This window comes from Leuciscus leuciscus (genome assembly GCF_965113295.1).
Source record: "Leuciscus leuciscus genome assembly, chromosome: 22".
Taxonomy (NCBI): Eukaryota; Metazoa; Chordata; class Actinopteri; order Cypriniformes; family Leuciscidae; genus Leuciscus; species Leuciscus leuciscus.
The window spans coordinates 13,779,276-13,807,268 of NC_138746.1; the positions used below are offsets into that span (position 1 = coordinate 13,779,276).

At 37.6% G+C, this 27,993-nt stretch overlaps 2 protein-coding genes across 7 annotated transcripts in view; one reads left to right on the forward strand and one right to left on the reverse strand.

Annotated features, from left to right (window-relative positions):
* On the forward strand, positions 1-26,379 carry col17a1b (collagen, type XVII, alpha 1b). 3 transcript variants are annotated; one of them, XM_082154935.1, is made up of 58 exons: positions 1-163; positions 1,337-1,397; positions 1,640-1,687; positions 1,882-1,989; positions 2,112-2,240; positions 2,271-2,411; positions 2,505-2,552; positions 2,645-2,671; positions 5,090-5,137; positions 7,507-7,647; positions 7,842-8,021; positions 8,292-8,372; positions 8,472-8,546; positions 10,165-10,239; positions 10,348-10,506; positions 10,903-10,992; positions 11,076-11,120; positions 11,222-11,380; positions 11,462-11,701; positions 11,832-11,882; positions 12,020-12,046; positions 12,161-12,187; positions 12,337-12,399; positions 12,805-12,909; positions 13,079-13,123; positions 13,312-13,329; positions 13,423-13,476; positions 13,572-13,607; positions 13,699-13,734; positions 13,834-13,896; positions 17,329-17,364; positions 17,467-17,538; positions 17,707-17,733; positions 17,872-17,907; positions 18,089-18,124; positions 18,238-18,318; positions 18,618-18,653; positions 18,768-18,851; positions 18,939-19,016; positions 19,220-19,270; positions 19,407-19,469; positions 19,562-19,621; positions 19,770-19,796; positions 19,936-19,980; positions 20,223-20,300; positions 20,384-20,431; positions 20,840-20,977; positions 21,059-21,175; positions 21,262-21,378; positions 21,468-21,584; positions 21,782-21,877; positions 21,971-22,117; positions 22,743-22,874; positions 23,094-23,279; positions 25,063-25,224; positions 25,311-25,391; positions 25,521-25,601; positions 25,793-26,379. In XM_082154935.1, the coding sequence occupies exons 2-58, from the start codon at positions 1,343-1,345 to the stop codon at positions 25,834-25,836; spliced, it is 4,650 nt and encodes a 1,549-aa protein (XP_082011061.1). In that variant the 5' UTR covers positions 1-163; positions 1,337-1,342; the 3' UTR covers positions 25,837-26,379. The 3 variants fall into 3 exon arrangements, with proteins under 3 accessions (XP_082011061.1, XP_082011062.1, XP_082011060.1); XM_082154936.1 differs by having other exon boundaries at positions 2,112-2,234; XM_082154934.1 differs by having other exon boundaries at positions 2,112-2,411.
* The window catches only part of slka (STE20-like kinase a), a 28,195-nt gene continuing 26,566 nt past the window's right edge, over positions 26,365-27,993 (reverse strand). For all 4 annotated transcript variants that reach the window (XM_082154940.1, XM_082154939.1, XM_082154938.1 and 1 more), the window contains one exon: positions 26,365-27,970. In XM_082154940.1, coding sequence (XP_082011066.1) covers positions 27,824-27,970 — 147 coding nt within the window. In that variant the 3' untranslated portion in view covers positions 26,365-27,823. The remainder of the gene's footprint in view (positions 27,971-27,993) is intronic.

A 27,993-nucleotide genomic window follows, 5' to 3' on the forward strand; every position in this document is an offset into this window, starting at 1 on the left:
ACTTGCCTATCAAAGTAAAGAGAAAATCAGATAGAAAGCGGCAGAAATCAGGTAACAACATTCATTCTGCACAAGTGAAGTTCACAGACAGCTCTGAGGTGACCTTACTTTATCTAACATCCAGACAGCCAACCTTTTTCTCTTCAGATTCGAAGGATCGAAGGTAAAACACATTTACATCAAATATAGCCTTTTTTTTTTTTCACATAAAAGTGAAAGTATAAATTAACCATAATAGTTGTTTCAGTTAGCCTATATGTAATTAATCTCATGGGGGGGAAATCTGTAATTATTATTTTCTTAAATGCAGATTCTAAAATGATTGTTTTCTTAAATGATTCTAACCATCTGTTGCTCTCCAGAAATACTTGTTTATTTAAAAAATCCTGATGTGAACAATCAGAATTCTTTGTTTCTTGGTTTGGTGTGGGGTTACACCTGACTTGGAACTGGATTAAAACAGTAGAAAGCAAAAGACCTTTATGGTTTTAATGATAAATAAGGGACCATTTCATTAATTATATCTGTGTAAATTATTATTTGTTTTATTCTAAACTTCACAGTATGTGGGAAAGAAGTTTGGCTAAACCCTTAACTGATTCTGAATTGAGTTCTGAAAAGCCCCGCATGGACAAATAAAGGCATTATTTGTCTATGGGGGCCCATTCACTGAGTTTAGCTTTTTCATTGATGTATTGTGGTTTGCACGGAAACAGTAGCTCTTGCATTTGAAACTGAAGATGTAAGGAGGGTGGGGTGGTGATGAATTGCTTTACTCTCTCCACTGTAAATATGAGACTAGCTGTACCTGCAAGTCTTTTGTTGGAACAAGTAATTGTCCCTTAGGCAGGTTTTTTCAGTTAAATACATTAAAGTTAAATACGGGGATGTGCCATTTATAATTACTTTTTGGATATGGTCTGGAATAGTCTTCCATTCTTGCCTTGAAATCTGAGTAGTATATGCCAAGAAAGAGAACAAAATCCTTTCGTTTATCAGTGTGCACACATTTTACATTTCTTGTTAAAACTTATTTTGAAGGACATTCAGTCATGTACAATACAACTCTTATCATGTAAACGCAAATGATTCTGTCATTTCACATAGCAATACATCAAGTTTCATTGTTTAAATACTATGGTAACATTTAAGGAAGTTGCCAATATATATATTTTTTTTGCAGTTATTTTGATCCAGTATATCCTACAGTTCAGCTTTGATAAAAACATCTTGAAGTCATCCATTAATATGATATACAACTTTTTTTACAATGAAGACTGATTCTTCTTATCACACTGATTTTAATGATCTGTACCGTTTTGCTACATTTATTTAGCATGGAATGGATGATTTAAGGCAGCAAAGAAACTACCCAGGAGGAAGTTTAGGAGACAGAGGTAAGGATGTTTGAGTGTATTTAATTGCTGTGAATCTGCACCAAAATAGTCTGTGAAGATCTTTTAATTCAGAACACTATCGCCATCTATCGGTTCTGTAATGTTACTGAGAAGCTTGATTATTACACTGATGACTGATGAAGTGGCAGTTTTATTCAGTGGTATTTATATACTGCTATATGTTTTTGACTGTCAAAGCAAGAACTGTTCACATTTATAAGACATGTATTCTGAAAACACAGGCATCAATGAAACAATCTCTACTACAAGAATTACAGCTTTACCTCCACGTAAGTTATCCCCTCCCATATATCTTTTATGTGTTCTCGTTGTGTTTTATTCACATTCAATGCCTTATTCCTCTACAGAATTTGTGCTTCAAGGGAAATTTCCTGTTTGTCATACTGTGAATGTAACTTGAGCATCTTTTCAATTTGAGGTAAAAGTGGATATTGCTGTAGTTTATTGTGTTTTTTACCTTCAGGAGGCTTCAGTGCATCCGCCAACAAGGGCATGTCAAGCACCTCCGGGTCTCCTGGCCTGGAGAAGAACATTTTGACTCAAAACAACAGCAGTTCTTTTTTCTCATCCTGTAAGCCAATAAATCATTTGAAATTTCAAATAAACTTGTATATTAACTAAAGACAGAATAGACTAATAAAATGTTCTAAGAATTTGTAAATGGCTAAAATTGTCCCTGCTTCTGTGACTCAGCATCGGTGGGGGTGAGTGCAGGTGGGTTATTCTCTGGATCAAGGGAATATCTGGTAGAGGAGTCATCTGTGAGTAAGAGTAAGAAGGCAGGTGGTGCTTCTGGAGGATTTGAGAGTGTCTCTGGATCAGGATTAGGATCAGGATCAGGATCAGGATCAAGATCAGGATCAGGATCAGGATCAGGATCAGGATCAGGGCCGGGGTTGAGATCCAGCTCCACTGATGGCATGAGAAGAACACAAGACTCCCCTTTGTTTCTGGAGAGGAAAAGCAAAACCACTCATTCACGTCGTTATGATGGTTAGTCACAGCTGAGAAACCTTAAATAAATAAACAAAATCATTTTTGTTAGTCCTTCATTATACTAGCATGTAATCATTTTTTAAACTTCAGGAAGCTCAAGTGAAAACTCATCCCCAGAGATCACAAGAAAAGACTATGGTAAGACCCTCAGCCACATTAAAAGGATTAAAAGGATTTTTATGTGATTGAGACTAGAAATATCATCTTTTGTTTCATTGCTCGGTTTCCAGGTTCAAGAGGAAGGAGTCAAAGCAGGGGTGAGATTCTATACACTAATACAAATATATAAATTACTTTGCATAGGTAATCCAGTCAAGTACTATTATCCTATAACATTTTTACCTCCAAAAGGCCAATCGTTTAAAACCCTGCCCACCACAGACATAATTCACAGGGAGTATTTCTGATTGGCTAAAAAAATGGTGGGCCACTCCCCAGTCAGGCGTAGGGACAGTTCATTCATTGAATTACCAAACACATCTTTAATTTAGGCGTGATTCTTTCATTATCAATAATGTTTTACACAACCGATTCTGATTCGTCAATTGAAGCATTCAGCTGTCGAATATTTCTGAAAAATTACTACTGTCCAATTTGAAACTTTGTTCATTCAAATCAATATCCCATGTCCATGTACAGCTGTGGCTAAAAGTATTGGCATTGACTTAAATTTTGTGTTTCATGAAGTCAACTGCTTTAGTTGTTGAGGTGTTGATTCACATTGCTTCTAGATTATTGAGCAGAGTGATCAGATGCATTTTAGATGTCAAAAAGCTTAATTTGCCACAAAATGGCCAGCTAACATCATTTTACTAATCATTTCATCAGTACATGGGAAAGTGTGAACAAGTACTAGTCAGAAGAAATCCCTCTTGGATTATAAAATGATTAGATAATTGGATTATAAGAGCAGCCTGATTGCTATAAAATGAGAGAAGAAGTGCTTCCAATCATTGTGTTCTTGTGTTAACAATGGTTACCTCCAAAGAAAGACATGCAGCCATCATCGCTTTGCCTTAAAATAGCCTCACATACCAGGAAATTGCTGCAAAGAATATTGCACCTGAAAGAACCAATTACCGGATCATCAAAACATCAAAGAGAGAGTTTCAACTCCAGAGTGTCCAGCAAGTGCCAGGACCGTCTCCTCCTGAGTTGGCTACGGAATTGTGTCACCAACAGTGTAGAGCTTGCTCAATATTGGCAGCAGATGGGTATGAGTGCATCTGCACGCACAGTGACGCCAAGACTTTTGGACAACGGCCTGGTGTCAAGAAGAGCAGCAAATAAGCCACTTCTCCCCTAGAAATACATCAAGGATAGACTAAAATTCTGCAGGAAGAAGCTGATGACTGGTGCAAGAAGACTGACACAAAGTTATTTTCTCTTATAAAGCCCCCTTCTGACTGTTTGGGACATCTGGAAAATCGATTGTCCGGAGAAGAAAAGCTACCATGTGTCCTGTGTTGTGCCAACAGTGAAGCATCCTCAGACCATCCATGTGTGCTTTTTATCCAAGGGAGTGGACTCTTTCACAATTCTGCCCAAAAACACTGCTGTGAATAAAGAATGGTATCAAAACATCCTGCAAGAGCAACTTCTCCAATTCAACAAATTGGTGGTGATCCTTGCATTTTCCAGCATGACTGAGAACCATGTCACAATGCAAGAGTGATAATGAAGTGGCTCAAGATCATTACATTGAAATTTTGGATCCATGGCCAGGCAATCTTAATCCCATAAAGAACCCGTAGTCAATCCTCAAAATGCGAGTGGACAAGCAGAAGCCCACAAATTGTGATCAACACCGGGCACTAATAAGGCAAGAATGGATCGCCATTAGGATTTGGCCCAGAAGCTGATATCCAGCATTCCAGAGTGAACTGCAGAGGTTATGAAGAAGAAGGGTCAACAACACTGTAAATACTGACTCTGCATAAACGGAATGTTTTTTCCAATAAAAGCCTTTAAAGTCGACATGAAATCAAAATTGACCCTATTTACTTTGTTAGCGCATATTACTAGTCTTGTGGTGAACAATTAATCCGTGCAAGTTAATACACAGAAAATAATTGTTTGCCGTGGTAATCTTTAATCAAAATCGGAAAAGTTACTTCCGGTCTGGAATGGCGTTCCTTTTCTGATGACGTCAGTTTGACGGCTTGGGTTGAAAACGCTTAACCACCCCCCCCTCAAACCGTTAGTCTGCTATGAGCGAGATATGGAGAGGAGGAGCGCTAAAGTAAAACCTTGCCCTCTGTTCAATATTCCGTTTCACTTGGAAATACGTCACAACACTGGAGAAAAGTCGTTTGCAACTTCCGGTTCACAGGGACTTTAAAACTAATGAAATGTTTATCACATAATAGAAACATTTGAAAAATTATCTACAAACACTGAAACAGCAAACTTTGCAAAACACAAAATTTATGTCACTGCCAATACTTTTGGCCATGACTGTGTATATATTTGAACACTGAAGGACACCGGCACGATGTTCAATGTTTCTCAACACTTGGTTTGTGGGACATTACTGATCAGTTCCATATATTAAATATACAGTATGTGCTAAATGTATGTGTTAGTGTTGAAATAATGACAAGACAATCATGTTCAAAATTCAAACTGTTTTCTCTCTATCACTATTATTATCTCTCTTTCTGTGTCTGGTTTAGAGACGGAAATCAGGACCAGACTGCAAAGTGCATCTCCCTCCACTAGATGTATGTTGTCTATTTCTCTTTAATTCAATTATTTCAGGAAATTAAATAAATCGAGATGTAACACTCAACGATAATTAAACTGCATTAAAAAACAAAAAGTGAAATGAAACAAATATGCAATACATTTTTAACTTGGGAAGTTTACAAATTAATTTCACATGTATTTCCCAGATACTCAAGGAAAAAGCTCAGAACATATTTAGTTTTGTTCAGCACCTGAGAGAGTGAACGTAAAAGCAGGGCCGGCCCTGACCAATTTGCTGCCCTAGGCAAGATTTTACCTGGCGCCCCATGCATCACAGCCCATTTCACCCCGTCATTGTGTTCATGATTTAGCATATATATATATATATATATATATATATATATATATATATATATATATATATATAGGCCTATATACACACACACACACACACACATTACAGCCTAAACACAAATACCAAGAGCATTACATAGCATTCAAGTCAAGTCCCCATTATCTTTTATAGCACGATTTACAATAAAGATTTAATGTGAACTTTGCTATTTTGAATAAACCTGTAAATAAATATCATTACTATGCCATAAAATGTACAGGCCAAAAGTTTGGAAACATTACTATTTTTAATGTTTTTGAAAGAAATTTCTTCTGCTCATCAAGCCTGCATTTATTTGATAAAAAATACAGAAAAAAATTTAATATTGTGATATATTATTACAATTTAAAATAATTGGTTTTCAATTTATTATACTTTAAATTATCATTTATTTCTGTGATGCAAAGCTGAATTTTCAGCATCATTACTCCAGTCTTCAGTGTCACATGTGACATCCGGTCTATCACATGATCCTTTAGAAATCATAATATGATGATTCATTATCAAAGTTGGAAACAGTTCTGCTGCTTAATATTTTTTCATAACCTGTGATACTTTTTTAGGATACTTTGATAAATAAATAGTAAAAAAAAATTTTTTTTAATGTTTTAAAAATAGAAATCTTTTGTAACAACAATATACACTACAAAATCAATACTTTTATTCAGCAAGGATGTGTTAAATTGATAAAAAGTGATCGTAAAGATGATTTATATTAGAATTTTTTTTTATTTTTTTTTAAATAAATGCAGTTCTTTTTAACATTTTATTCATCAAATATATTAGGCAGCAGAACTGTTTCCAACACTCATAATAAATCAGAATATTAAAATGATTTCTAAAGGATCATGCGATAGACTGGATGTCACATGTGACACTGAAGACTGGAGTAATGATGCTGAAAATTCAGCTTTGCATCACAGAAATAAATGATAATTTAAAGTATAATAAATTGAAAACCAATTATTTTAAATTGTAATAATATATCACAATATTTATAATTTTTTCTGTATTTTTGATCAAATAAATGCAGGCTTGATGAGCAGAAGAAACTTTTTTCAAAAACATTCAAAATAGTAATGTTTCCAAACTTTTGGCCTGTACTGTATCCCCACAACTGCACAACTGTAGAGTAAAACATTAATAAAAAAGTGATAATAAAAAATGCGTCTTAAAACTGACATGATTGTTACAAAACCACACAGTCTGGGGACTCTGGAGAACTCAGAACAACTGCTAACATTAAGTTTAAGGTAAAAATAACTGCCATGAAATTATAGTATCTTACTCCTATGCCATAAATTGTTCATTCACTACATCACTTTACCTCTGTCTTTATCCCCTTTTATCCTCTTCTCTTCTTTTTGGCTCTGTATCTATCGCAGACTATGCTCATTTATAATGTGTCATGTAAATTCGGCCTTCCGTCACAATCAGGAAACTTTCACCGCGTCTAGAACTGGCGCGAGCTGCCAGGCCCGTTTCTATGGAAAGCCAAACTGTTCACAATTCGCGTGCTTTTGACCGCCGTATCAATATTAAAACGGCGTCTCCGTTTTAATATTGATACGGCGGTCAAAAGCACGCGAATTGTGAACAGTTTGGCTTTCCATACGTTTCTACGAGCTGTGTGTTAACAAAAGCAGTGCTGTCTACATTGGATGCGGAGTCGCGCACGCTACACAACAAATTACCAACAACTGATCGCGCGCGCGCTCTGTTTCTGACGCACTTCAAGCACTCGATGGGCGGGGGACGATTGGTGAGCCGGACTTTTTTTTTTTTTTTTTGGTAGTATTTCGAATTAATGGTTTTAAAATAGTATTATATATAAAAAAATAATAATGTAAAAAAAAAAAGTAAAAAAATTCACTCGTTCACTCATTCTGGCGCCCCTATGGATGAGTGGCGCCCCTAGCATTTGCCTATACCGCCTATGCCGCGGGCCGGCCCTGCGTAAAAGGCATGTTTAGTCATGAAGTTGTGACTAATACAGTGCTGTTGCTATAGGGACTGAGCTGGATGATGTGAAGAAGCTGTTGAAGGGATCGCGCTCCGCCAGCGTCAGCCCCACACGCTCTTCCTCCTCCTCCCCTCTTCCTATACCTCGCAAGGCCACCACCTTAGACACCAAGATCTCCACCAAGCAAGGTAAGGAAAGCTCAGGCTGATGACAGATAGTAAAGCTTGATTAAACTGCAAGATATCTTTGTATTTAACACTCCTACCACACCTATGGTATGCAGAGCCCATTTATTTTCAAAATCCAAATTCCCCAGTTCATCTGTGCATAGAGATCTTGTGCTCATTGCCAAAGCGTTAAGACCTCCTTTCAATTTTCTCAGTCGAGCAATATGACAGCACTATTCTTGACGCTGACCTTGCCTCGTACACATGGAACTCCTCCACACTGCCCTCTACAGTTTCCACTGGACCTGGTGCTGCTTACGGCTTCCACAGCAACACCAACAACATGTCAACGGGAGCTTCGCTTGTCAGCAGCACATCACCATCCTCCTTATCAGGTCTGCATCGTTGATCACTGTTGACCTGACAATATAGAGAATTGAGCAAGTCATTAATCTAGTAATTGATTGAGGCAAACTTTGAACATAAATATGTAAATCCCTCAATATCACACCTTGGAAATGATTATTTTCTGGGGTGATTATAAATAAAACCGTGAACACATCAAAACATTCAATTGAAAACACAATCCTCTAACAGACATACAATGGTATTTTTTAATATACATTTTATTTACAAATACATGTTTTTTTTCTCTTGAATTACAGTGTATGGCTTCCACAACAATTTAGCTCCTGCTAGTGGAGTTCTAACTTCGAGTGGAGTTAACACAGTTAACACAGTCTCAGGTATCCTCTGAGGCATATAATATTAAATAATTGTAATGACATTAGAAGACAATAACATTCCTTGTAAGCATGTTTATTTGTTTATGTGTGTATTTTTAGGATACGGAGTGCAGAAGAATTATTCGACAAGTCCCAACAGCACTTTTGCTGTTAGCACAGGCGTCTCCACTGCAGGTGTTTGTTATATTTATATTCTGTACAACAGGGCTCAACAATAAGAATGGCCCAGGGTCAGTGTGAGACAGTTTTGGGATAGATGATTGAATCGTCAATTGCTCTGTCAGGCCAATGCTGGAGTGTCACCGTATTTTGCATTCATTAATCCTGTGTTTTTTTACTGTTTTTTATAAACAAAAGTGTTTATTACTTTTAGTTGAATAATTTAAAGATATTTTTCCCAAAGCCGAAACCTCACATACAATTTGTTTTAAACTGAATTATTCTGGGTAAAGAAATCCTAACATTTTATGAAATGTATAAATATAATTTATATAAACATACACTACCATTCAAAATTTTGCGGCCAGTTATAGGGATCTTACTTGTCTTTTGTTCACCAAGGCTGCATTTGTTTGTTAAAAATACAGTTCACCAGTAATATTTAGAAATATTATCACAATTTAAATGAACTGTTTTATGTTAAATGCAGAGGTGGACAAAGTACACAACTTCCTACTTGGGTGAAAGTACAGACACTACTGGTCAAATATTACTCCGTTACAAGTAAAAGTTGTAAAGACCGATTTTTACTTAAGTAAAAGTACAGAAGTACTTGTTTTTTTTAAATACTTAAGTATCAAAAGTAAAAAGTAAATGTCAATGCATTGTTTTACTATTGTTGCATTGTTGTATGTAATACTTACAATACCTTATGCCTCTGAATCTATGCCTGCCTACCTACCCTCATTCTAGAAAACAGTTCCAAGAGTGGGATTGAATGTGAGAATGAATAAGTGCACTCAATAACGTCCACAATGGTTTCGGACACCCAAATGGCTGTTCCCTCAAATAGTGCCCTATTTAAAGTTGTTTTGTTTTTAGTATGAATATATTAGCCTTACTGTTATCTATAAGCTAGTGTGCTCCAAAACAATGACAAAATTTGCATTTAGAAGACCAAACCCAACGTTGAAAATGAAAATCAGGTTGATGTCAGAATTCAACGCCAGATTGACAATAATCTCCAACGTTGGACAGACGTTCTGACGTCAACCCGACTTTCATTTCCAACCAAAATCCAACGTCTGTCCGACGTCGGGTTCTGACGTCAATCCGACTTTATTTTCCGACCAAAATGCAACCCCTGCAACCAAAATCATCTCCTGACTGACGTTACTACTTTCTACTCAAGGACTTTGACAGAATTGTAGTGGAGTAAAAAATACGATATTTGTCTTTCAAATGTAGTTAAGTTAAAGTAAAAAGTTTCCAGAAAAAATTATAGGCTACTCAAGTAAAGTACAGATACTCAAAAAGTGTACTTAATTAGTAGCCTACTCAAGTAAATGTACTTTGTTACTGTCCACCTCTGGTTATGTAATTTATATTTTTTTTATTCTAAAAAAAAATCAGAATAAATAGAAAGTTCAAAAGAAACTTTCAACTATGTAAAAGTTTTTACCGTCACTTTTGATCAATTTATAATAATATGTTTTAATTTAGTCAGGACATGTAAAAATCATTGCTTGTAATCATTGTTTAAACAGGGCCACTGTGCCCTTTTAAAAGAGGTGGCAAAGAGATACTTGACATTTGAACATGATTATTTATTTGTTGATGTGTGTATTTCTAGGATATGGTGTGCAGAAGAATTATTCCTCAAGTCCCAACAGCACTCATGCTGTTAGCACAGGCGTCTCCACAGCAGGTGTTTGTTATAGTCACTCAGTAAAAGATTTATAGTTAGCCTACTGTAGTTCTTAAAAGACGTAGCGATTGTCACATAATAAACAAGAAGACTTGGTGTCACATTTAGGAACTGGTACAAGGACCCTTAATGAGAATGTGTCAAAGAGATACCTGACGCTGGAGAAGGAGAACATTCCAGTGAAGAGAGACAGAGACACCGATGAACTTATCCTGACCAAAGACAGTGGCAAGCACTTTACCAACAGCGCCCCCAATGGGACAGCAGGTAAACACAGGACTGAATGTTGTATTCTATGTTTTAGACTGATAGTTCACCCAAATATGAACATTTCTCCTGTTAACCACAAAATAACATATTTAAACATTTTTGGGAACCAGACAGTTGACGCCACCCATTGACTTCCATAGTATTTTTCTTCCTATACCTACCATGGAAGTCAATGGCTGTCAACTGTTTACCGACATTCTTTAAAATATGTTATTTTGTGTTCAACAGTAGAAAGTAACTTATACATGTTTGGAACAACATGAGGGTGAGTAAATTATGACAACATTTTTATTTTTGGGTGAACTATCCCTTTAAAGTGATTTAAAATACAAAATGATTGATGTTTTGATCTACTCTAACAATACATATTGATTAACTTGATTGATTTTAAAGGGTCATATTCAGATGTTTCAGTGAAGAAGGAAGCTATGATGACCAGCTACTCTGAAAGTGTTCCTGTGAAGTCTAGCTCTGGCACGCATTGTAAGGGACTTAATTTTCATGTATCATTATTTTGTTTAATATAAAATTAATATGTGATTTTTTAAAATGTTACCCCTCCAAAGATGGGTCTACGTCAGTGTCAACAAAAGATAAAGCTACTTATGCAGGTAAAACTTTTTATTTGTGAAACTATTGCACATAATACAGTATAGAGTCACACTGTATAAAACTGGGAATCACCTGTCTCTTGATATTTGTGTTCTGTCAGCGATTCATAAGGCTAAGCTTGAGGATGAGGATGACTGTAAGTGTGGAGGGGGTCTCTGTGGATGTGGGACAAACTGCTGTTCCTGGTGGAAGTGGCTGCTGGGTTTTTTGCTCGGCCTCCTGCTGCTCCTCGGCCTTCTGTTTGGACTCATTGCTCTATGTAAGATTTGAATGTCTAGATTAAACATATGTGCTGTTGCATATAGTCTTCTAATCTGTTGCTAATCTCTTTTCCTTGAAGCTGAGGAGGTAAAGAAACTAAAGTCTCGTGTCAGCGCTCTTGAGGGAATATCTTCCTCCATGAATGCCCGCACAAGTCGTCTGTCTGCTCCTATTGATGACACTGACATATATAAAGATGCTGGAAGTAAAGCAGCGTATGCTAATTCACTGGATTCTGAAGTTTATTCAGACAATTCTGTACTGCAGAGAAATGTACAGCAAATACTGAGAACAGAGCTGCAGTCTGAAGCAATGAAAGGTACAAGTGAAAACAGTTCTGCTCAAACACATAAACATCGAAACATACATTTTATAGAAATGCATATATTTGATTATTAAATGCATTTATATGCAAACACAATACTTACAATTTGTGTGTGTGTATCTAGCCTTCCTTGCTTCTTCAGTTAAAGCTGAAAGAGGACTTCCAGGGCCAAAAGGTACATCAGATATTCTGTTTTTACTGAGCACACATTACAGAAAACCGAATTTATAACTTCTATTGAGATTTAATAGAGAGCAACCTGATTTCCTATCACTACCACCATCACACCTTTACTCTTTTCATCACTTTCAGGTGACAATGGATCTCCAGGGACGAGGGGTTTGTACAGTTTTAAAATCAATTATGCTATCTGTAAATTCAATTAACTTTTTATCTTTTTATATTGAAATGCGTACAGTTGTAAACATGATTTTTTTCTAACCTGTTTTTCAGGAGACAATGGTTTTCCAGGGCTGCCAGGTATCAACAATGCTTGGTCTTCTTTTAGAACTAAAGTCTTAACAGTTGTGCAGCAAAATAATACATACATACATATATATGTATATATATATATATATATATATATATATATATATATAATTTTTTTAATTAAATTTTTGTATCTGTAGGTCCACCAGGAATACCAGGAAATCCCGGAAGGGAAGGACAAAAAGGGTTGAAAGGAAGTGCAGGTACCTGAAACTTTACACAATGCTTTTATTTTCTGGAAAAACAATCACGATCATCCATTCTGTTTAAATCTACAATTACACAAAAAGTTGAGGCTTAGAGGTTCAGATTTAGATGCAGTCCATAAATGCTGAAGCTAACAGGTGCTATTGCTGTAGCACTAACAAATAGCTTTAAATAAAGTCAGTTAGTCCCACACTCCTGTACTTCCTCCATTCAGACACTCCAGATTACAGCCTAGTCCCTTGCTTCATTTAGGAAACATATAAGACACATTTCTACTGAGAACACTTGACTCAGTTCTGTTAATGCTCTTACTCTTTCTGAAAAAAGAATGAACCTTTTCTAAAGATGTTGCCTCATGGAAACTTGTATGCTAAAGTTGTAAACTAAAATGTATGTGATAGGTGAACATGGTGCAGAAGGACCTCCAGGATTCAGGGGAAGAGATGGTCAACCTGGACCCCGTGGAGACCCAGGACCTCCTGGAGCAGGAGAAAAGGGTGAAAGGGGTAAGATACTGCATGTTTTGTGAATTTGGCTCTTGAAACACGATCTTAGCATTTAATTCTTAGTACTTAATTCACACAATTTAAGTTCTCATACACAACATAAATTTGAGATTTAAGCTTCTGTTTTGATCATATTTATAATGTGTTTGTGTATCTGTTCGTTCTCTAGGTATTCCTGGCTCTCCTGGTCAAGTTGGTGCACCTGGGCCTAAAGGTCAATACAAAACACAGTTTATATAATTATTTTTATTGTTGTTGTTTTCATTTGTGAGTCATTGTGCAAATGCATTGGCATGAAAATATATACTTATGTATAAATGTTTAGCCTACCTAATTATTAAGCAGTAATTAATTATAAGTATGCGTTTGATCTTTGTTCTCTTTTTGTCTATTTTTCAACAGGTGCTAGTGGTTTACATGGTAATCAACTCTTTCTTTGAACAATTTTAGTGGCATTGTGTATTTGTTTTCATCATATAATGACATTACATGTGAAAAACACTTTTTGTGCAGGTGAACAAGGCCCTCAAGGCTTCAGAGGTGAACCTGGCACTGTCGGACCTAAAGGTGTGTAGCCCGATGTAAACTTGGTGCATTTTTACAAAGCAATAGGCCTACATAAAATCGTAATGTTTATAGATTTAAAAAAAAATTCTTTACAGGTGATAGAGGACTTCCTGGTCTACCTGGAAGTAAAGGTTTGTAACCAATTATATGTCAGCCTAACATTACCAATTTATTAATGAAGTCAATGTGAATTCAAGTAAATTGATGTGTGTGTTGTATCAGGTGATCATGGTGATTTAGGAGACAAGGGATTGCCAGGTATGTATGTTTAGACTGAGCCGTATCAAAGAACTTGATTCATTTGAGCCATGTTCACAAATATTTGATTCAGTGTTAAATCACTATACCCATCATCAGGTATTCCTGGTGCTGCAGGACGACAGGGACCAGCTGGTGAGAAAGGAGCTAAAGGAGAACCAGGTAATTCTTCTTTTGCCATTTTAACACCTAAAGAACAGCCATAGGAAGTGATAGGAAGAAAAGTGTGGATTGGGATTGTCAGAGTCAAATGTTTTTCATGGATTGCCTGTATACATATACAGTGAGGAAAATAAGTATTTGAACACCCTGCTATTTTGCAAGTTCTCCCACTTGGAAATCATGGAGGGGTCTGAAATCGTCATCGTAGGTGCACTGTGAGAGACATAATCTAAAAAAAAAATCCAGAAATCACAATATATGATTTTTTAACTATTTATTTGTATGATACAGCTGCAAATAAGTATTTGAACACCTGTCTATCAGCTAGAATTCTGACCCTCAAAGACCTGTTAGTCTGCCTTTAAAATGTCCACCTCCACTCCATTTATTATCCTAAATTAGATGCACCTGTTTTAGGTCGTTAGCTGCATAAAGACACCTGTCCACCCCATACAATCAGTAAGAATCCAACTACTAACATGGCCAAGACCAAAGAGCTGTCCAAAGACACTAGAGACAAAATTGTACACCTCCACAAGGCTGGAAAGGGCTACGGGGAAATTGCCAAGCAGCTTGGTGAAAAAAGGTCCACTGTTGGAGCAATCATTAGAAAATGGAAGAAGCTAAACATGACTGTCAATCTCCCTCGGACTGGGGCTCCATGCAAGATTTCACCTCGTGGGGTCTCAATGATCCTAAGAAAGGTGAGAAATCAGCCCAGAACTACACGGGAGGAGCTGGTCAATGACCTGAAAAGAGCTGGGACCACCGTTTCCAAGGTTACTGTTGGTAATACACTAAGACGTCATGGTTTGAAATCATGCATGGCACGGAAGGTTCCCCTGCTTAAACCAGCACGTCAAGGCCCGTCTTAAGTTTGCCAATGACCATTTGGATGATCCAGAGGAGTCATGGGAGAAAGTCATGTGGTCAGATGAGACCAAAATAGAACTTTTTGGTCATAATTCCACTACACGTGTTTGGAGGAAGAAGAATGATGAGTACCATCCCAAGAACACCATCCCTACTGTGAAGCATGGGGGTGGTAGCATCATGCTTTGGGGGTGTTTTTCTGCACATGGGACAGGGCGCCTGCACTGTATTAAGGAGAGGATGACCGGGGCCATGTATTGCGAGATTTTGGGGAACAACCTCCTTCCCTCAGTTAGAGCATTGAAGATGGGTCGAGGCTGGGTCTTCCAACATGACAATGACCCGAAGCACACAGCTAGGAGAAGCATTTATTTTTTTATTTTTTTTATTTATCCTTTATTTAACCAGGAAATGCCCATTGAGATTAAAAATCTCTTTTGCAAGGGAGACCTGGCCAAGATAGGCAGCAGAATTACATCACATCATTACATACGTACAAGACACACAAAAAACATGAAAATAAAAACAAATAAATTAATAGAAACAATTTGAAAGCCAATTATGCACTTACAATGAAATCTCAATTAAAACATTGACATGTGAGGGAGTCCAACTCAAAACATCTCATTCTTAACTTAAAAACACTCAAAGGAATCAATTTACTAAGTTTTAAGTTGTTCTGCAGCAAATTCCATGTAAAGGGAGCAGAATAAACAAAGGCCTTTTTACCCAGCTCAGTACTAACATGTGGGACAGAAAGCAAGACAACAGCCTGAGAACGCAAAGAATAATGACCAGCACTTTTTTTCATAAGAAGTGAACATAAATAGGATGGAAGCACACCAAGAATAGCCTTATATATAAATGTATACCAATGACAAAGCCTCCGTGTGGCTAGAGCAGACCACCCTACACGAGAGTACAGCTCACAGTGATGGCTGCGAGCTTTACAATTAGTAATAAATCTCAGCGATGCATGATAGGCTGCGTCAATCATATGAAGGCATTGAGCAGATGAATGCATATATAATATATCACCATAGTCCAGCACAGATAAAAAAGTTGATGCCACTAACCGTTTTTTAACATTAAAAGAAAAGCACAGCTTATTTCGAAAGTAAAAACCCAATTTTAGCCTCAACTTTCTCACTAGACAGTGAACATGAGGCTTAAATGATAGGCAATCATCAATAACAATACCAAGATACTTATAAGTTGTAACAGTCTGTATTTCACGTCCGTCAAGAGTAATCACTGAGGGAACATTCAGTGGTCTATTCCGAGGGCCCGTGAAAAGCATACATTTGGTTTTGTCTGCATTAAGCACAAGTTTCAGCTGTAGCAAAGTGTTTTGGACCACAGAGAAGGCATTCTGTAAATGTGCAATGGCTTGTTTAAGAGAGGGTGCACAGCAGTAAATAACTGTGTCATCTGCATAAAAATGAAAGTTTGCATCAGACACATGCCGATTAAGATTATTTATATAAATAGTAAATAAAAGAGGGCCTAACACAGAACCTTGTGGAACCCCCTTTAAGGATTGGTAAAAAACCAGATTGAACACCATCATGCTTAATGCACTGGGTTCTGTCACTAAGATAGTTTGAGAACCAAGAGATCTGGTTCAAGGTTCTGGCGTGGCCTAGCCAGTCTCCAGACCTAAACCCAATAGAGAATCTTTGGAGGGAGCTCAAACTCCGTGTTTCTCAGCGACAGCCCAGAAACCTGACTGATCTAGAGAAGATCTGTGTGGAGGAGTGGGCCAAAATCCCTCCTGCAGTGTGTGCAAACCTGGTGAAAAACTACAGGAAACGTTTGACCTCTGTAATTGCAAACAAAGGCTACTGTACCAAATATTAACATCGATTTTCTCAGGTGTTCAAATACTTATTTGCAGCTGTATCATACAAATAAATAGTTAAAAAATCATACATTGTGATTTCTGAATTTTTTTTTTAGATTATGTCTCTCACAGTGGACATGCACCTACGATGACAATTTCAGACCCCTCCATGATTTCTAAGTGGGAGAACTTGCAAAATAGCAGGGTGTTCAAATACTTATTTTCCTCACTGTAAGCACTACCATGCGTACAGTCCGACATGCAACATCTGACAGAGCTGGATTTCTAATCGTCAAATCTCTAAAAACATAATTGTATTTTCATTATGTGGGTACAAGTGAGAGTGCAGGCTTTAGAAATTACACTACCGTTCAAAAGTTTGGGGTTTGTGCTACTTTATTTGACATAAGATACCAAAATCGTACCAACCACAAACATTTATTTATACAGTTGTGTAAATAAAGTCTGTCTCAAATAGTTAGAAAAGGAAATCCATGAAAAATGTCCAGAAATTGTTTGTGATAATTATTTGTTATCTAAAGCCATTTCCCCAAAAATAATATCACTACATAATATCACTATATTATATATTTAAACTCAGTTGCTTAGCTGCATGGCACAGATTAAAGCTCCATTATTACCTGGACCTCTTTAATGCAAATCTTGTACTGGTGTAAAATAAGTCCCCAGATAGTAATTCTGTCATTGCATACTAGGGCCTCAAGGAGCTGATGGTGAAAAGGGCCAAAGAGGTGAGTGGCATTTTCAGAATTTGATGATTTCAAACTAAAGAATGTTTTTAAATCTGCAAATTTATTTTAATCTGTATTGTGTATCATTTTGTTTATATCTAGGTGAGTCAGGCTCAATTGGCTTGCCAGGAATCAGAGGACCACCTGGGCCACTCGGTGATTCTGGGCAACCAGGTATAAAAGCATGTAGAAAAACATGATCCTCATTCTTAGAAAATTATCTTAAGCTGCATAATTATAGCACAGTTCCCATCATTCACCATGTGATAAATATAATAACAAAAATTTGATAGTGCATTGAGTTTGATTCTCTATCTTTTTCTACTGTTCTCTTTGAATCAGGAACTCCAGGGATTCAAGGACCTCCAGGTAACCTGTCACTTAAACTTCATTATATTCTCTACCCAAGTTATGTGTTTTATTTTTGTGCAATTAAGATTGTTATAATATTTCTCAATTATGTATGAAGCTATAATGGTGATCATTGTTTGTTTTCTTTTGTCATAGGCCTACCTGGCAATCCTGGTCAGCCTGGAGCTAAAGGTGCTTGTGTGAAAACATCAGTATTAATGAAATAGACTATAGGATCAATGTTTAGCTGCTTTTTGAAGTCTTCTATTTTTAGCTGTATATTTTGTTTTATTATTGGACATTATAATTATATAGGTACAACTATGCATATCAATGTCAATGTCAATGATAAGTAATCTTAAAACGTTCACAGGTGAGACTGGTGAGCATGGAAGAGTGATCAATGCAGGTAAGATTACGTGAAGCAATAAAACACATTTAACAGGTCACTGTGCACTGTGTGCAGTGTTGAGAACATGAATTGTGAGTAAATCTGAAGTGAAAAACCGCTTGATTTTGCAGCAGGTTCTAGCTCAGTGGCAATCCCAGGACCGCCTGGAAGCCCCGGTCCTCCTGGCCCAACTGGCTCACCAGGACTCTCAGGTATGCTCATAATCATAAACTGTTAAAAACAACCAAACAAAACCCAGATTAAAAATTCAGCCAAATCAAAATACCTTCCTCCTGTTAACCAGTAAACTCACTGTGCCAGGAACGTTTGTTGATTAAACACATTTTAGATATTATTAATAATGACAACTTGCCTGCCATTTTACATACATAAATTTGTGTATATTTTTTTAAAAAATACACCGAATGACATACTTGAATTATTTACACCGTTTAGATACAACTATATATTTATAATGTGACTTTGTGATACATCTGTTTTGTAATGCTAGGTCCCGTTGGCCCTGCTGGACATCCTGGTCAGCCTGGTAAAATTGCATTTTGTATCTGGTGTTGCTATTTAATATTGTATATGAGTAAAATATAAATTATTATCAAATGACTTTCCATGCATCCATACATCTACCTTGGTTTTTGTGCAGGTCTTAAAGGTGATAAGGGAGATCAAGGAGAACCGGGTATTGTTGTGAAGACTGGTGAGACTTTGGTTTCATCGCGTGCAGGAAGTAAGTCTTTATTTTAACAATCTAATTTAAACATTAGTAGCTTATAGAAATGCATTCACATAATGCTTGTATGTCTGTCATTTTTAGCACAGTATGGGGCTGCAAATGTTGCTGTTACTGGACCACCAGGTCCTCCTGGTCCCCCAGGGCCTCCTGGACGTCCAGGTAATGTAACATTATCCATGAAACAAGTTTTTTTTTTTTTTTTTTGGCACATTAATTCAGTTTTAATTGTAATTAATTTTAAGTTTTCTTTGTGAAGTTCATGAAGTGAAGTTCAAGTTCATGAAATGTTAAAGTTATGGATATGACAAAATACACCAGTGTTTAAAAAACAATTTTAGATGTTCATTTTTTATCTCCAATAGGAGATTCCAGAGCAGGTCCCCCGGGACCACCAGGTTTACCAGGCTCAGCAGGTAAGATGATGTGAAGCAGTACTTTACACAAAATATGACATCTTTAATTTTTTGGCCAATTGTACATCTCACTCTACTACTAACTCATACACTATAATGGCATACTTTTCTCAACTCTTCTGTTATTGTGTAATAGGATATGGCAGACCTGGTCCTAAAGGAGACAAGGGAGATCCAGGAAACTTTGTGCCTAATTCAGGTTGGATTACAGCATATGCCTGGTATTATACATTATTGTAATGGTGTTGTGGTTTTTGAAGTCTCACAGCTTTACAAATGCTGCCTACACAGGAACATTTTTTGCGGGACCACCTGGGCCACCAGGACCCACAGGGCCTAAAGGAGCGACAGGTGAGTCTTACCTACAACTGGAGTTTTGTTTGTTATTAGTACTTTTCTTCCAACCTATCGTTAGTGAAAACACCATGAATGTGAAATGTGATGTCAGAGAGTAGTTTAACTAGTATCAGATGTCTAATGATATATATGTAAACTTCAGGTGCCCAAGGTCCAAGAGGATATCAAGGTAAGGGTTTCTTCTCCAACTAATTCTGAATATGGGTCACAAGAATTAATATGAACCGTAAAACACATAAAATACTCAGATGGATCACCACATTCCTTATAACAGTGCTTTGTTTGCCATATGTGATATTATTTTTTAGGGGAATCAGGTCAGCCTGGCCTTCCAGGGAGTCCCGGTAGAGTTAGTAAGTTATTATTTTTTTTTACACTCAAAGCAACATATTTAGTCAATAATGAGTCCGTTTTAATTATATTTTGTGTGCCTGTGTTTCGTTGGTTTATGGCACTTAGCCTCTTCAATACTTAATTTGCTGTTAATTGAAATATTGTAAATAGATTATAAAACATCTGACACAAAGAGGAAGAGTTTATAAGTGTTCATAAAAGCTATAATAAATATTGAATTAATCTTTATTTTACTCTTTAGTCTCTGAGTATGGTGTCGCTCAAGGGCCACCTGGTCCTCCAGGGCTTCCTGGACCGCCTGGACGAGAGGGCCGTAAAGGTAAATAACTTGAATAATGATGAGACATTGTATTCAGGTATATTAATATCTACAGTACAATAATTTGTAAAATAATTTCTTAGGGGATCCTGGAGTACCAGGTTTATCAGCATCACAAGGAGAGTCAAGAGGTAAATCTTAGTATTTAAATGTTGTCATCAATTACTCACCCTCATGTCATTCCAAACCCATAAGTGTTTATTCATCTTCAAAACACAAATTAGGATTTTTTTTATTTTTGGGTGAACTAACCCTTTAAGCGATTGACTTGTCTAACCAGTCTTTACCTCTTTAGTGAAAAAAATTGTAACTGAGCATTTTGTTTGCTGTCACCGAAAATAAAACCATATTCATTAATATAAATTTACAAAGTTGGATTCCTCAGTGTGGGATACCTAATTTTGGAAAAATATAATGGACCCACTGGAGCTGTTTGGGAATAACACTGACCTCCAGTTGCACCATTATTAGATTAGTAGATGAGTTTCCCAAAGCAAAACAATGCCGTTACTCTCTGTATCACTTCTCATTGTCATCAGTCTCGGTATCAGGAGCAGGAGCAGGAGCAGTTGCAGTCGGGCCCCAGGGGCGGCCTGGTCCTCCAGGACCCCCTGGTCCACCCGGTGGATCCCATTCTGCCTCAGACTATCGACGTTACATCATGGAGTATATGCAAAGTGAGTACCTGTTTGTTTGGATGATCACATTCCTTCTCCTGAAGGTAATTTCCTCATGAATGTGTCATGTTCTTTCCACAGGTGACAGCATGAGGCAGCATTTGTCTAGTATTCAGGGACCACAAGGTCCACCAGGTCCACCTGGAGCTTCAGTGTCTGTAGAGGACATTGCATCTCGGGTCATCGCTTACATTCAGCGTAAGTTAAGATGTAATCTGTGCCGTTTAAAATTTATTTCTATGTCTCCTGCTGCATTTGTAGTAAAATATATACTTTTGTTTCAGGCTCTGGAATCAGTGGTAGCATTATTAGCCAAGGTGCTCAAGGTCCTCCAGGACTTCCTGGCCCTCCTGGCTCACCTGGAAGTATAACTGCTGACTACATAATTTCCCTTTTACAGAGTGAGTAAACCATATCAGATCCACTTATGCATATATAGCCTTTTGAGTCTTGAATCTGGGAACTAACCCAGTGACTTTCTTGTGCTCAGGAGAAGATGTGAGGCGTTATGTGGTTGGCCCTCCAGGACCATCGGGTTCACCGGGGATTAGTGCTAGTACCTTTAATGCACAGGAAGTGGCAAACTATGCTATCAGAATAATGAATGGTGTGTCTTCAACCCGAATTCTATGTTAAAGCTGCAATAGATTGAATTTTGTCCCAGACAGCAACACAGTGTCGGCCCAGATCCGGCCCACATCTAGTACACGTGGAATCAACATGTACCAGACGTGGGCCAAATCTGGGCCGACACTATTTTGTTGTCAGGGGTAAGTCCAATGTCATTTGTGAATTTGTTTTTAGAGCAGGGGATTACAAGCAGACCTGGACCACCAGGCCCTCCTGGCCCACCTGGCCAAGCAGGTGCTACCTACAGCGACATAACAGCTCTTATTCAGAGTATGTGATTCTTTTTCAAATTTAAAAATAATTTTTCATTATGCACATGCGAAGGGTTTCCTCTCCTTATATTCCCCTTGAATGTGTTTGAAGGGTCAGGGCTTGGGGGAGGCGTTGGACGTCCAGGGCCCCCTGGTCCTCAAGGAATACAGGGACCCCCTGGTCCGCCTGGTGCCACAGGAGGCAGCTCCTCTGGAATCTCAGGTTACAGACTGGAGGACATCCAGCTTTACCTGCAGAGTGAGTTGTCCAATGAGTTTTAATCTACTGTCTGAGGCCCTTTTTACCCCTGGTATTAGGATGTGTTTTCAGTTCTCCAACCACAAGTGGTCAACCGAGATGCATTATCGTTTACATGCATCACTGTTTAACATGCATTTTAAATAAGTATCACTTTGTGTGGACCCTCCACCATTATTCCGTCACACTCTACATCACTTTTGCGGGAGCACCAAGGCAGCGCACAAATACTATTGAATTGATCAAACCATTACGCTGGTTATGAGTGAGCAGGAAAGGAAGCAAATGGAATGGATACGAATGGTAACGGCGACACATAATCCATGTGTTATGACTCTCACATGTTAGGTCAGTGGTGGAGAGCAGGCAGTCTTTTTGGCTGTTTGGTGAACACATTGAGCATCTACACTATGAAAGCAGTCCAGTCGCATTCGTTTTCGACTACCTTTGGAAGCAGTTGAAAGTGGACAAGCTCAAAATGTTTTTGACCATGTTTACACTTGTGTTTAAAACTGTCCACTTGTAAATGGATAGACAAAAACGCATCTTAATACCAGGTGTAAATAGGGCCTTATAAATACCTGCAATGTTACAAAAAATCATTATGTGATTCTGTGGTATTTAGAGTCTGGTTTTAGGGGACCTCCTGGTCCACCAGGACCCCAGGGTCCTCCAGGTGACACTAGGGGCCTTGTATCATATACTGGATCTTCTGCGCGAGAACAGATCCGTGCTGAGCTGCAGGATTACTTGAACAGTGAGTGTCACTCACCATGCTCTAATCCAGAAACTGACACCTCAGTGTAACTTTACATTGGACACTTTCAATTGGTGGATGTCTGACTGATTTAACTAGTGATCTCACTCCATTTTAGATTCTGAAAGTTGAATGCATGATTTGTTGAACTCCCAGATTTGTCTCACCAGTTTCTGCAAACGCATTTACCACATCAATAAATAGTTTCATTTTTTTCAGGTGACACTATGAGGCGCTATATTCACAGTTCCCCTGGGCCTCCCGGACCCCCTGGCCAGAAGGGTGAACGTGGTGACCCCGGACACAGTTATCAGAATGCCAGAAGCCAACACCGCTTTGGCACTGAGATCAATGAACCAGTGGACTACTCCAATGTTGCAATAAAAGTAACCGATTACATTAAAAGTGAGTACAGTATCAGTTAAGTCATATGCACCACAGTTATATTCATAACGAAGCTGTGCAAGTAACTTAAATTTGTGTTTCTGAAAGAAATATCCACACATACAATGCAGTAAAAGAAAAGAGTAATAATTTTAGGTAAGCGTTGGTCACAAACTGCTGATATTTAGTCCAAAACAAGTGACTGTCTTTAAAGTAAGCCATTGAATCATTCATTTAGGTGATTTGTTCTATTCTCTTAGTACTTCTTCTGAATAATTACTTCATGTTCTATGTTTTATTTAGTATGAATGCAATTCAAATCTTCTATATTTGTCATGTTGTCATTGTCATGTGACCGACCAGTGTCAGTTGTGTCACTTCACTGCCATTTACAAATCCCCTCCCGAAGCCTTATGGGATAGTGAATTGTCCATTGGATGTGCACTTCAGAATATCGACCGATGCTGAAACCGTGGGCCTCATTTTTAAAAGTACTACGCACAGATTTGATCTTAGATTTGATCATACGCTAAAATCCACAGCAACATTCATATTTATAAAAACGGTCTTTGACATGGAAAAGTGCTTAACGCCACAGTCTACACAGTTTTCCTTGTGGCAGAGAGTCTGAATACTGCAGGTATTTGGAAATCTAAGCAATTCTTGCCGCTCGCCGTTCTCAAGTAAAAGATTTAGATGCTGACTGGTGCACTTTTATATGTTAATGAGATTAATTAGGGGGAGTTTACAAGGCGGAGATTGAAACCAATCAGCTGCGCACAATTTCAAGATTATTTGCAATTTATAAATTTCACATTTCACAAGGTTCGTTCTCCGAATCACACATACACACATTTGAGAAATGGTCGTAAGATCAAATGTAGGACGGTTTCTATGCAACATTTTATAAATTAAGCCCCATGTCTTGAACATTGGGGAGGACCAAACCAGTGTTTAGGAGGAGGGTAATAATAATGGGTGTAATGGTCTTTTATTTAAGGAAATTAAACAAGTAAATAATTTAAAGGCAAAAATAGAAAAATAGCCTACATTTATTTTAAAGTATTCCATTTTACTATGCAAATATTTTTATTTTTAAAATATGCACACATTTGACTCATAATTTTTTGCCTAATATGCTTAAAAAAAGCTCTGTTTTTGTTGCCCCGTCACATTCAATTATGAATTATAAGAAGCGTTGTGCTGGAATTCATGCTCATCTTCTGTGAACATTAAAGCCTGCCTTCTTTGACCGCTGAGGCAGACCATCTTAAAAATTTTACTTTCAAAACTTTTCATCCTAACAACAGTGTTTTGTGTAATGTAGTGCAGGAAACCAGCATCAGAAATATCAAATATTTGGGGGTCCCCCTCAATGTCTATGGTGGTTATGGCCCTGACTGGAAGTAGTAGGTCATCTGGGTAAATTTTTCCTACTGTTTTACAAGTACTGTGAATTCAGGCATACTAGCCATTTCATACTGTTGTTTAGTCAACTATTTAGTAGGGAAGAATGCATTTTGGGTGCAGCCACTGTTTTTATGAGTACTGTTACACTTGGTTGATTCATTCAAAAACTTGGTACTACGAGTATCTGGCGATGGTGTCAAAAAAAAAGGCAAAATAGTTATAACAAAGCACTGTAATAAAAAGCAAATCCATCCATTTTTCCAAACTGCTTGTCCTAAGTAGTGTTGCAGGGATGCTGGAGTTAATCCCAGCTTTTTGGGCCAGGGAAACAGTGAACTGATGGCCAGTCCATCACAGGAATAATAAGCAAACCCATGTCACTCTTTTCCATTAGATCAAGGTCTACTACAGGACCTGACAGAGGGATACTGGAGAACACAAGCAGGAAGGATCCAAGGACCTGCTGGGCCTCCTGGTCCTCCTGGCCCACCCGGGTACAGCCGTGTGATTGGTTCCTATGGGAACGTGACTGCAGACCTCATGGACTTCTTTAGAAGTCAGTGTCTACTTTTACTCACATATGCAGATTACCACATTTGGCTTGTATTATTATTTATTTTTTCCTAAACATTATCTATTTAGCACATGGGACCATCCCAGGGCCTCCTGGCAGGCCAGGACTCAAAGGGGACAGAGGATACCCAGGACCTAAAGGAGACAAAGGTACCAGTCATCATTGATTTAGCTATTCAGGACAAAATCAAACAGGAAATCAGCGAAAGCGCTGCCCGATTAAACATGACAGTGAAGAGCTGTGAATATTAAGCTGTATGGTTTGTATGTGATCTACAGGGGAAACAGGGAGCTCAGGGATACCAGGCCTCCCGGGACAAAGAGGACTGGAGGGACCAAGGGGAGAAAAGGCTGAAAAAGGTTAGAATAGTATACTCATCATATATCCTAGCATAATGTTACAACGTATTCATTCAACGTTCATTCAATATATTCAAAGTTATTATGTCACATCAACCAGCATCTAAAAATCATCAATGATGACATATTTGAAGGCAACACTGGATCCAGCAGGCACTCTGACATGCATCTCTCTCAATATTGAACTTTAGGTGATATCCAGACTGGTAGATGGGTACGGACCACTGGTGTGTAAGGGCGTTTGCAGCAGCACACTTTCGTGGATGCACTGACAGCAAAAAGAAATCTAAGATGATAAATCCATAAACTAGCCTCTCCTTATGAAGTAACACAGTTTAGAGGCTTTCAGACCAATGCATGCAATATTATAATTCATACATTCAAAACTATTTTCAGCTTTACTAGCATGGGTTTAAGACATCAGTCTTAGTTTTCTTTATTATGCATTTAGCACTTGAAATGTACTTTTTATCCGATTGTGGACTTTGTAATTGCCTTTATTTTATGATTTAAGAAAAATGTTTTTGTATTATATAAATTTGTCTATGGTGAAGTCTTGCAATGCAAACACACAATTCAAATCAGAATGTAAGGGATGATATGCCTAACAAAAAAAGTATTTTAAGCACCTGAGATAGACCATGTGATGTAACATGACTCACTTTACAAGAGCCACTGAATCTTTAACAAAGAGTATTGATTTTACGCCTAACCTGATATGAACCCAAACTGCACCATGTTTAGAAAAAAACACACCAATAAATCAAAGAAAATACAATGAGTTTTATTTACACAGTTTATCAATGGACAAGCGTTTTGATACATAAATTTACCTCAAAAATGCATCAGATATTCCATCAAAGTGCTGCAAGAGGTTAAGGTCACTGTTCAGCTGTATGACACTGGGATATCTCTGGACAAATATCCTGTTTGTGCAAATGCCAACTTTTAAAACCTGTTCAAAGAGTTCACGTCTCTGGTAAAGTACAGCATTTGGGATTTCTCTCAGCATGCAAAAAGTATATGAGCACAGCATGTCATAATATGGCTAAGATACAGATGTGTGATTTATTACACAAAACATGTTATCAAAAATAAAGCTTGAATCAGATGAAAAGTCCTCAGCAACAGAGAGAGGTGTTCATGTCTTCCCACTGAAACTTTTGCAGACTGCAATGGGCTATTCAAAATTCTGCTCTACATTTGACTATCAAAAGTATGTGTCCTTCAATAAAAAGAAAACCTAAAATTAAAATAAACAATGTAACATGCAAGTTCATATTCCCCTTATATTTTGATGAAACAGGAAAAAGAACTAACAATAAAAACGTTCAACTTCAGTTAAATCCATAAATAACTTTTTACCACCATATATGAAACATTCAAGACGGCAAAGACTGCCCTACTCTCCTTCAAATACGTGAAATTAATTTGCTCATAAAAAAATAAACTTGGTTACTCTGGACCACAAAGTGACATGCCAAATGAGAAATGACATCATCGTATACAAATATTTGGACAATTTACTTCTTAATGCACTAAAGAGATCACTACTGCATATGTTCAATTTGTTTTAAAGTGTGCAATGTCAACTTATGGGTTACATTCCTTGACTGCAAATATCTTTAACCATAAAGCAAAGCGTAAAAGTTAAAAAAAGTAGTATGTTTTAAAAGCAACTTTGCATGGAGATTAAAAACAGAATAGGCAAAACAGAGGAGGATGCAAAAATACAAAATATAACAGCTGATACAAGACCATAACAGAACTGAAGCTTGTGTACCAGTGACTCGAGTGTCCACGTGTTTAAATGTGATCTCTCTCTCACCACTTAAGTTGTATTTTCTGTCTGTGATATTATGTTTGTTATGGGCTTTTCATCATGTGACCCTTATTAAGGCTGTTTCATGATTGTATTCCACAAAGACAAGATGATATTGCCTGAGTGTATTCACGGTTAATTTGCGCTAATGTCTTAAGCACAAATTAACATGACCAGAAGACAACGTACAGAAAACTAAAATGTTAATCCATTGGATTCAATGTGGCAAAAAGCATGTCAATGTAATGCATAAGGTTTGTCCTTCATTACTGTTAGCTTTCTAACTCAGAAATTTAATTTCAAACCCATGCATCTATTCTGATCTCATACCTTTGAAAGGACAATGGACTCACGACTAGAACAGCACTTCCTCGCTTTAAATAAAGCTCAGTGGTGAAGGTTAAGAGCCGGAGGAGTGGACGCTGGGAATAGGGTAGAATTTAGAGACTCTGCTCTGGGTGGAGGGATTGAGGCATTCAGACTCTCCACTCATTTTAAAGAAGACTTCCTGTTCTTGCAGTTTACGTGTGAACTCTTCCTCCAGAGCCTGAGAGAGAGCAGGAGAGAGAC